Genomic DNA, 10413 nt, shown 5'->3' with positions numbered 1-10413 from the left:
TCACTCTGTTGCCCAGGCTGGAGTGCAGTGGCATGCTCACAGCCACCGCAGCCTCAACCTACTGGGCTCAGGCGATCCTTCCCCCGCAGCCTTGCAAGTAGCTGGAACTACAGGTATGCTCATTTTTTAATTTATTGTAGAGATGCGTTCTCACCATGTTGCCCAGGCTGGTCTTGATCCCATGGACTTAGGCAATCCTATCACTTCAGCCTCCCAAAGTGCTGGGATTATAGGTGTGAGCCACCACCACTCCTGGCTTGTTTTCTTAACATTTAAAATTTTGGAATAAAGTAAACATCACTAGAGAGCACAAAGGACAGTCTGCCAGTCGCTTGCTGTACCAGCACCTGGGAGGCCGAACATACATCCCCACCTGTCCTTCACTCCTGTGCCGGCCCAGCCAGCTCCGGCCAGGCTGGACATCAGCTTTGCCCTGCCTGATGTTGGGCTTCCCAGGGTGTCTCAGTTTTCTGTGGGGTGCTCTGTGTCTGTGTGGTGGCCAGGCTCACCTTTTGGCATGTGGTACCCCTGCTGTGGGCTGTCCCTGCTGTGGACAGGCTTGGGAGGGGTCTCAGGGACCCGCCCCTTGTGCTGACTGTTCTGTAGAGGGTCAGCCACACCTTCTCCCAGTTAGTGGCTTGCCACTGAGCTCCCAGAGGCTCCAAGACCCCCGGGTCAAGGGGCCTACGGAGGCCACAGGTGGGAGGGCAGGCCTGCCTTCCTTGGGCCAGGTCCCTTCCCCTCTGGGAGCTGCCAGAAGGACTTGCCTGGGTGCAGCACTGTTGACTGGGGCTGTGGCTTTTGCCGCCTGGAGCCGGGGCGGCCGCTGTGGGCGTGAACAAGGTCAGGGCCTGCCCACCGGGCTCGGCTCAGGATCACCAGACAGCAGTGGGGCTGGCGGAGGCTGGGGAGCCACGATCCTATTAAGTAAAGCACCTTAGCGCCCCGGGCGGGGCAGCCTCCTACGTGCCCAGACGCCCGTGCCAGACTGCCGGGACACCTGGCGCAGAGGCCCGTGTGCGTGGGTGGGGGACTGGTGGGCCAGAGCCGTGCCCAGGGCCCTCGGCATGCTGCCCAGGATTGGGGGGTGTCAGCGTTCTGTTGTTGGGAGCTCAGGGCTCACGACTGGGATCAGCGCTCCCTGCTCAGGGACAGCTCGCAGAGGCCAAGGGCTCTGGTTCTCAGCCTAGCCCTCCCGGCGCCAGATGTGTGCTGGCCTCTGCCCCTGCGTCCCTTGAGCAGACTGGTGTGAGCCCCTTGTGTGTAGTCAGGCCTCAGGGGGTGCTGGTTTGTCCTCCCTGTGTCTGTGAGTGTGTTAAGTGTGACAAAGTCCCCACGTTGCCCGTGAATGGGTGCCCTCTGGCTTGTGTGGCTGCCACCTTCCCAGGAGCCCTGATGCCACTGTGGCCCTTCAGGGAAATGGGGGCTGGAGCCTGCATGGCCCTGCTCCCCAGGGGAGCTAGTGAAACCAAATTTAGCTGTTCAGAGCTGTGGGGATGCCTAGGAAAGCCCCCCACCTGGCCTGGGCTTCCCTGTCAGGGCAGAAGGCCTCGTGTCCTGCTTGTCCCAGTGGATGGTGCTGTCACAGCTGCTGGCTTGGTGTGGACATGGGCAAGATGGAGGATGGGGGGAGCCAGCCAGGGGGCTGGCCTGGCCACTCCCAAGCCTGGGCTCACCTGCTGGCCTTGGTGTGCTCCTCTGGGAGGTGGAATAGAGACCTGGGTGCAGGTGGGGGTTAACTCACAGGAGGCCCCACCTGGTGCATCAACAGCCTCCAAGTGCCTGGGGCCTGCACGAGGGGCGGGTGGATGCCCACAGCCTGGGCCTGTCTGAGGCTGTTGTAGCCCAGGGGGTGGGAGGCCAGGGTGGGGCCTGAGTCTGGGTCTTCCAAGGCCAGGACCAAATGCTGCCTGGTGAGATAACGTGCCCCATCCCCGTCCCTGGTTCTCCCACCTGGAGGACCTTCTGGGAAAGAGGCTGGGCAGTAGCCAGGCCCAGAGCTGGTAGGGTCTCTGCAGGGGACAGTAGAGGGCAAAGAACTGGGGTGCTGGGACCCTACAGCCCTACACCCACCAAGGACAAGTGAGGGTCTCCAGGAAGGCAGCCTCTCGGCGTGCCAGTGGTGAGCTCGGCCAGGCCAGGGGCCAGGGGCTTTGGGGAACGCAGAGGGTCCTGAGGCGGTATAGCCAGAGGTTGGGCAGAGACAGGTAACCCATGGGGTGAGGGCTCTGGCTGGAGAGTGGGCAGCAGACGGGGTGCAGAGCCTTGCTGCGGCCCTGTGGTCCCTGGGAAGAGCACACTCTCCTCACTTGTGTTGTGGGATCGCTGAGACCCTCTCCTGAGGGAGGCCGCCGGAGACCCTGAGCGGGGTGTTCCCGTGAGCCTTTCCTTCCAGGGGAGGTTGCCATGGGGCCTGGGGAGGAGGTTCCCCTAAGAGCCTTTCCTTCTTGGGGAGGCTGCTGGGGGACACAGGCTTCATCACGTCCCCATAGCCCTTGCCGGGTTCCCTGTGGCTTCGATGAGCAGCTAGAGTGGGTTGCCTGCCTCTGGGCACACGCTCATATCCCCGCCTGCCCTGTCTTTGTCACTTGGTCCCTGCTTGTCTTTTTTTTTTTTTTTTTTTTTGAGTTGGAGTCTCACTCTGTCACCCAGACTGGAGTGCAGTGGCCGCTCCCGGCCACCGCAGCCTCGACCCGGTGGGCTCCGGCGACCCTTCCACCTCAGCCTTCCAAGTAGCTGGAACTACAGGCACGCGCTACCACGCCCGGCTAATTTTTTGATTTATTGTAGAGATGAGGTCTCGCCAAGCTGCCCAGGCAAGTCTCGAACCCACGGGCTCAGGCAATCCACTCACCTCAGCCTCCCAAAGTGCTGGGATTACAGGCTGAGCCACCGAGCCCGGCTCTTGCTTGTCTTGGCATTGCTGAGTGGGCTTTGAAACAGGCCTGTCCCCCTGGGGCTGTGACTCAGGGCAGAGGCCCAGCCAGAGGGGGGAGAGATGGGGGTGTGGGGACCTGGAGCCCTCTGGGGGGCTGCGGGGTGGCGCAGCAGGCCAGGGCGTGGGTGTTGCTGTCTCTGAAGTTATTTCTAGGTGTCCTGATCTTGGTCTCTTCCGCCCTGTCCTCTCCTCTCTGCCCAACCTCTCTTTCCCCGTCCCATCTGAGCCCCCGTGCCCAGGGTTATCTCTCTCCGCAGCTGGGGAAGGTGGGGTGGGTGGGGACCAGACACGGTGGACAGAGGGCTGGCCATGTGCTCTTGCTGGAGTGGGCAGGTGAGACCAGGCAGGGGCCAGGGGGACAGGCCCTCCGGGGGTTGGGCAAGACCTGCCTGTGTCCAGGACCCCTCAGGCCCAGCCTGGGAGCTCCTGAGTCTCCTTTTGGGCCCTGCCTGTGAGTGCAGGCAGGTGGGAAGGTGACACCCTAGCTGTGTCAGCTTCAACACCCCCCTGAAGTACCCCTCCTCAGCCCCGGGTGCTCCTTTCTCAGTCTCCCTGGGAGCATCTCTCATCAGCCTTGGGGATCATTCTCCCTAGCTCCCCTGGGAGCACCCCTCCTCAGCCCGCCCCCTTGATGTCCTCCTGCAGTGTTCTCGCCTGGCCACCAGTCTCTGCTGGCACAGCTCTGGGGCACGGGGTGTCTTGAGTTTTACATTCCAGGTATCCCCAGCAGCCCCACGACTGCCCTCTGTCAGCAGGGCCCTGCTGTGAGGCCCGGGAGCCAGGGGCTAGGAAGCGTGGCCTTTGTCCCACTGGGTTGGGGGATGGGGCTGCTTGGGACCCGGGCCATCGGTTCTATGGGCTGGCCCGTGTATGACGGTGGGACCAGCCAGGAGTTTTGGGGGCCTGCAGCCAGGCCCACAGGGACCCTCACAGCGGCTTCTGCTTGAGAGCTCTGGGCTGGCTCTAGGCGGTACTGGAGCCCCTGCGTCTTGAGGGTGTAAGTTGGGGCTCGGGAGGGCATGGGGTCTTCCCTGACAGCACCTGGGAATGGGGGCTGTGCCAGGCAGGGGACTGGGCTTGGTTGTCAAGGCCCCAGGAGGGTGTTTGGGAGGGTGCCACGTGCCACATGCAGACGGGTATCCAGGAGCCAAGACTCAGCGTGCCTTCCTCATCTATGAAATGGGTCGCTGAGAGGAGTGACGTGTAGTGGCCGGCCCCACCGTAGGCAAGGGGTGCGGGTGGTGGCTGTGGGGCAGTGTGGGCGTGGGTGGGGTGTGGCGTGGTCTGGCCTCAGTGGCTTTCTCAGTTTCCTGGGAGCAGGTGAGGGAGGACGCAGGCAGCTCCCCTGGCATGGGTCTGTCTCAGTTGGCGGCGGAGGAGGGTGGCTGGACGCTCCCACCTGAAGCAGCCAGAGTCCAGGGTTGGCAGCTGTGCCCCCACCAGGCCAGGTCTGGGCCTCCGAGCCTGGTCACCCAACAGCACCAACCTGTCATCTGCTGGTGTGGCAAATCTGGAGTCTGGCCTAGCTGTCTCTGCGGCCTGAGGGTCAAGCCTGTCCACCTTCCCTAGCTCAGCCTGTTAGGAGCTGGCAAGATGAACCCTTGGGAGATGGGCTCTCCTCTGATGGTGATGGAAACGCAGACAGCCACAAAACTCGGCAGCCGCGTACCCCAGAATCGTGTGGCCTGCGGGCATCCTCCCCCACTGGTGACTAGCTAAGCCCTGGCCCGGGGCCCGCCCAGGCCTGTCCATGCCCACTCTGCCACAGCCCTGTAGGCTGGTGGTATGTTGAGGGGGCCTGAGGGCCCTGAGGACCCCAGCCACGCGGGCCGAGGCTCATAGTCTGCAGCAACCCCTAGGGGCCGGGGACTCTGGCTCTGCTCACAGCCTCTTCTCTGTCTTGCAGGAAATGGCCAACTCCGTCTACCTGGTCATGGAGGTAAGTGCCCGTGGGGCCGGCTGGCAGGGTGGAGGCCGGGATGAGCTTGGAGCTGGGCAGGAGGCCGAGGACATGCCTCCATGGCCTTGACCCTGGGAACCACCGAGGTAGGGACATGGCAGGATGAGAGGGGTTTAGACAGTGCCCATTGGGAAATCATGGCAGTGACACCTGCTGCAGGGGTCAGGGTCCTTCAGGACCTGGGGGCAGCATCCAGGTGTGGGGGTGGGGAGACAGCATGGGGCGGCAGGGTTCTGGGCCCTGGGCTGCTACTGATAGCATCTCTGGTCTTTGCAGTACTGCAACGGCGGGGACCTGGCCGACTACCTGCACAGTAAGTGGACATACCCAGCTGGGGCCCAGAGACTCATGCCCAGGGTTACTTGGCCCAGCCTGGGATGGCCCAGGGTGAACATGCCCCCTACTGCTGGCAGTTTGGCCATTCTTGTCCCCCAGGGCCTCCCAGGATGGATGGGAGGGGTCCCAAGCTGTGTCAGGCCACCAGGATGCTGGGTGTCCTTCCCAATCGCACGTAAGGAGACTGCTGTGACCAGCACAGTCAGGACTCTGGTTGAGTGGGGCAGTGGGAGCAGGGTGGACAGTGAATGTGCGGAGGGTGGGGGACACCAGGCTACAGCTTTCATCCTGTGACTGGGAGGCAACTGTGACCTTGGGAGGAGGGATGCGTGTGCATGGGTTGGGTGGTCCAAGGCCGGGGGTGTGGCCATAGCCCAAGGCTGGTACCCAGCGCTCACTGGGGATGGGAGACAGGCCCGACCTCATCTAAGGGTGCAGGTGCTGACCTTGACACCGTCCCCATGGAGGTGAGGATTCCACTTTGGGGACATACACTGAGGCTATAGGCCCATTTCCAAGATGCGCAAGCCACCGAGTCTTGGCCTCCAGAGCTGCTTGTTGGCTGGGCATGCCGGAACCTGTGGCCAGATTCAGGGAGAGGAGGGACCACCAGTGAAAGTCTTGGGCCTCCAGCGCTGAGAGGAGGGAGAGGAGGACCCGGTGGGGCTGTGTGGGGAGCGATGGCTATGGGCTGCTCCCACCCCTGCGCAGGAGGTTTCTTTCTCACGTCTCTGCCCCTGTGCTGGGGCCCTGGTCGGGAACATACTGGCTGTGGCTGAGCCATCTGGGCTGACTCTGGGCTGTGGGTCAGGCCGCACATGCTAAGGGGCTGATCCTGGGGGCTCGGGCTGCCAGTTCTGCCTGGCACACCATGTGGCCAGGGTGTGCTGGGTGGTGTCGCCAGTGTTTACTCTCAGTCCCGGGGCTGCCATGCTGCCTGCTGGGGCCGTGGCCTTCAGCGACAGGTGATTCCTGGCCAGGGTTCAGGCTCCAAGGCGCTGGGTCTGTCCAGGCCAGCTTTGGGTGTCCCTACCTGAGAGGGAGGCAGGGAGGCAGGCTTGGGGGAGGCTCAGGGCGCCCGTGTGGAGGGCTGGTGGGTCTTGGGGCTGGTTATGAGGCTGCAGGGTGCCTGCATGTCCCTGAGGTGTGTGTCTGCACACGCCCGAGTGCCTGAGTTCTCGAGCTGAGGTGAGCCTGATCCTAGGCAGTGAGGCTTGGGGCCTGGTTTTGGGTCTCCGCATGAGGTGTGTGTGTGGTCACAGTATGTCTCGGAAGCAGATTGTGTGCTGGGGTTTCTCTGCCTGTCTTGGGGGCTCATCTCTGCCATTTCCCTGCCCCTCCCTTGGGGTTGGCTTCTTTGCACAACTGGAACTTCCATATCTAGCCATGGCAGGTGGTGGGCAGGGCCTGTTGGGCTCCTGCTGAGTCCTCAGGGTCACCCACCTCATTCACTTAGTGAAGGGGGGCCAGCACAAAACTGAGGACTGTACAGGCTGCTGGCCTTGGGAGAGGAAGACGTTAAAGGGCAGAACTAGCTGATGACTGACCATGAGGAGCAGCATGCGTGGGGCTGGCAGTGGGGAGGCAGGCAGCGAGGCATAAACCTTCCCCTGCGTGTCTGAATGGCGGGCCGAGACCTGGAAGGGCCCACCCGTGGGTGCTGTGGGAGGAGGCGGGGGTGGGCCCAGTGGGTTGTGAGCAGGAGGGGGCAGCAGCCCCGACAGTGGGACAGTGCCCTGTCCATGGGGAGGGCTGGGCCGGGTGCCTGCTGAGCTTGTCCCTGTGGAGGTGCTGGGGAGCATGTGGCCGGTGCCCCCTGAGCCCACATCTCTTTGCAGCCATGCGGACGCTGAGCGAAGACACCATCAGGCTCTTCCTGCAGCAGATTGCAGGCGCCATGCGGCTGCTGCATAGCAAAGGCATCATCCACCGCGACCTGAAGCCCCAGAACATCCTGCTGTCCAACCCAGGGGGGCGCCGCGCCAACCCCAACAATATCCGCGTCAAGATCGGTAAGGCCTGTGGGGCTGTGCCCCCGGCAGGCGACCCCAGGAGGCGGGCGACCCCCGCGGCGGCCATCCTGATGCCCTTCTCTCCTGCAGCCGACTTCGGGTTTGCCCGGTACCTCCAGAGCAACATGATGGCAGCCACGCTCTGCGGCTCCCCCATGTACATGGTGCGTGTGCAGTCCCTGCCCACGAGTGCCCAGGGCTGCGGGTGGGGCACTGTGGCTGCACCTGGTGTTTTCCTGCCAGGTCGACTCAGATTGGCTGGTGTCTGCTGATGGGCTGGTTCTGGCAGGCGTCTGCACTGATTGGCTGATGCCTAGCAGGTGTATATTCTGAATGACTGGTGTCTGGCAGGCGTGTACCTGGCAGGTGTCTGGGGTTTGGCTGATACCTGGCTGGCTTTTGCTCTGATTGGCTGGTGTCTGGCAAGTGTCTGCTGATCGGCGGGTGCCTGGCTGGCTTTTGCTCTGATTAGCTGGTACCTGGCAGGCATCTGCTCTGATGGGCTGGTGCCTGGCTGTTCTTGGTTAGGGTGTTCTTGTGTCCCAAGTGCTGGCCTGTGCTCTGACCCGTAGGCCCCAGAGGTCATCATGTCCCAGCACTATGACGGGAAGGCAGATCTGTGGAGTATCGGCACCATCGTGTACCAGTGCCTGACAGGGAAAGCACCCTTCCAGGTGAGTACCTGGCTCAGAGGACAGGAGACCTGGGCTACTTGGCCTCCAGGGGCCTAGTCAGGGCAAGGATGACACCCCAGCTCATCCTGATGAGCTGTGTTCTCTCCTGGCCTTGAGAGGGCCTCGCTGGGACCCAGGGCACTTGTGCGTGTGCTGAAGGGGCCTCCTGACCTCCCTGCCTCCTGTGGGTGGCTGTGTCCCCCTACATGGTACTAAGCCCCCAGAGCGAGGGTGCACCATGTGCAGAAAGCCGTGTCCTGCAGTGGGAGCTCAGAGGACCTGGGCCATGTGTGACCCACGGGGCTGGGCTGAGCCGCCCTTGCTGGAGGCGGTTCCTGCAGTGCCTCTGAGCCCTCGCCCTTCACCCCTCACCCTTCCCTGTCTGGGATGCTCCACTTCCCCCTGGGATGTCACCCCGCCAGGCACTGCTGTAGCCCTGGTGTCTGGACCCAGGCCTGGCCCACAGCAGGTACTCGGGGAGTGACCATCTGAACATGTGGACACTGCATGTGCTCGGCCTGGGCCCACCAGAAGAGTCAGCCCTTATCCCGGGACCCCTTTCTAGGGTGGGCATGGGCACTCAAGTTGCAGGATGCGCCCGGTGCCCCTCCGGCCCCTCCCAGTCCACCAGCTGCCCTGTGCATCCCCTCCACTCCACCGTGTGGGGGGGGGCGTTTGCACATAGGCCTGCCACCTGGCCTGGCAGTCTTGGCACAGGCTGGCTGGGGACAGGGCTGGGTCCTGCAGAGCCCGCCTGAGGCAGGATCCTGGCTCACACCATTCTGCCCCCAGGCCAGCAGCCCCCAGGACCTCCGCCTTTTCTATGAGAAGAACAAGACACTGGTCCCCACGTAAGTGCCCCCCCACCCTCCAGGGTGCTGACTCCCTGTGGGGTCCATTCCCCAGTCAGCCTGGTCTCCTCTCGGCCCCTCCCAGCATCCCCCGGGAGACCTCCGCACCCCTGCGGCAGCTGCTTCTGGCCCTGCTTCAGCGAAACCACAGGGAGCGCATGGACTTTGGTGAGTGTGGGGAAGCCTCTGGGGCCTGTCCACCCCAGGGCCATCTGCGCCCACTCCCCAGGAGGTGGACCCCTCTAGGCCAGGCGTGGGCACCCAGGCCTTGGGCTGGTGGTGAGGTCGTTTCCTGAGTGCCATTCAGCTGGAGGCACCGTGGGGGAGACCCCCTGGCCGGCCCAGCGGGGTGGGCGGTGTGTTTTGGGCTTTTCCTGGGCTCCACCCCGTGCCCCCGCTGGAGTCCAGGCCCTGGGGATGCAGAGGCCCTGCGACAGCCCTTCTGAGTCCTCCTCCCTCTTGCAGATGAGTTCTTCCGTCACCCATTCCTTGATGCCAGCCCCTCAGTCAAGAAGTGTGAGTCTGGGTTCCAGGTCTCCTGCAGGCTGTCTTCCTCCTTCAGATCTGGGTCTGGGCTGGAGAGGGGGCAGAGGGAGCCGGCCTGAGGCATGACCCTGCCAGGAGGCGGTACAGTCCTCGACTCCTGAAGCTGGGCCCATGACCAAGGGGTGCATGTGCTAGCTGTGGGCTGGGCATGGGGGGGATTGGAGGTGCCCAGGATGGATGAGGGTCACCCATTGTATGCGCGGGTCTCTGCCACGGGTAGCTGGGAGGTGACGCCTTCCCTCCTGCTGGTTGGGGCATGAGGGGTGGTGGTGGGGACGTGTTGGGTTCTGGCCTGAGTCTTGGACCCCAGCATAGAGGTGGGGGGACACTCAGGACTGATCCTACCTCTGCAGCCCCACCCGTGCCGGTGCCCTCGTACCCAAGCTCAGGCTCTGGCAGCAGCTCCAGCAGCAGCTCCACCTCCCACCTGGCCTCCCCACCGGTGAGTGTTTCCTGGACTTCAGCTTCTGCCTTGTCTGTCTCCAGCCCTAACCTCTTGGGTCCCACCTGGTTTCTGTTATCTGAGTCTGTTCTGCTGTGCAGCCTTGTTGCGTTGGACACGCGTGACAGCCCTCAGCGTCGGCCCCACCCCAGTTTTGGGGGCCACGTGGCAGCTGTGTGACTTTCTATACGGTGTGCATGCCGCACACATGCAGACACACTGAGTCTGGGGTCCTCCATCCTACTCCATCCTGGGCACCGAGTCTCCTGGGGGGCTCACAGCATGTCTTGGTGGGTGATACCCCTTGACATGGGCATGGCCTGCAGGTGTTGCACCGTGGCTGGAGTCCCTGGCTCCCGGGAGTGGGGCTTGCGGCAGGCACTGGGGAGTTGGCGTTGGGGTCCCTTGGCTGCCCCGTGCTGGGCATGGGGTCCCTGAGCCTGGCCCACCGGCCTCCTTGGCCCCCAGTCCCTGGGCGAGATGCCGCAGCTGCAGAAGACCCTGACCTCCCCAGTCGATGCCGCTGGTTTCCTGCATGGCTCCCGGGATTCAGGCGGCAGCAAGGACTCTTCGTGTGACACGGATGACTTCGTTATGGTCCCGGCCCAGTTTCCAGGTTTGGCCTGCAGGGGTGGGTGGGTGGGGTGGGGTGCA

At 63.4% G+C, this 10413-nt stretch overlaps 1 protein-coding gene across 1 annotated transcript in view; it reads left to right on the top strand.

Annotated features, from left to right (window-relative positions):
- ULK1 (unc-51 like autophagy activating kinase 1) overlaps positions 1–10413 on the top strand; it is a gene marked incomplete at its 5' end in the record, with an annotated part of 31963 nt that overhangs the window by 11895 nt on the left and 9655 nt on the right. The window contains 10 exons of the mRNA XM_008063402.2: positions 4845–4877; positions 5175–5211; positions 7073–7246; positions 7337–7410; positions 7819–7920; positions 8713–8771; positions 8857–8939; positions 9237–9287; positions 9671–9759; positions 10228–10375. Of these exons, the coding sequence (XP_008061593.2) occupies positions 4845–4877; positions 5175–5211; positions 7073–7246; positions 7337–7410; positions 7819–7920; positions 8713–8771; positions 8857–8939; positions 9237–9287; positions 9671–9759; positions 10228–10375 (850 nt within the window). The remainder of the gene's footprint in view (positions 1–4844; positions 4878–5174; positions 5212–7072; positions 7247–7336; positions 7411–7818; positions 7921–8712; positions 8772–8856; positions 8940–9236; positions 9288–9670; positions 9760–10227; positions 10376–10413) is intronic.

Source organism: Carlito syrichta, unplaced genomic scaffold, assembly GCF_000164805.1.
Source record: "Carlito syrichta isolate Samal-C Ts95f unplaced genomic scaffold, Tarsius_syrichta-2.0.1 Scaffold306821, whole genome shotgun sequence".
NCBI classification, from domain to species: domain Eukaryota; kingdom Metazoa; phylum Chordata; class Mammalia; order Primates; family Tarsiidae; genus Carlito; species Carlito syrichta.
This window is presented reverse-complemented; position numbering and strand designations above follow the sequence as displayed.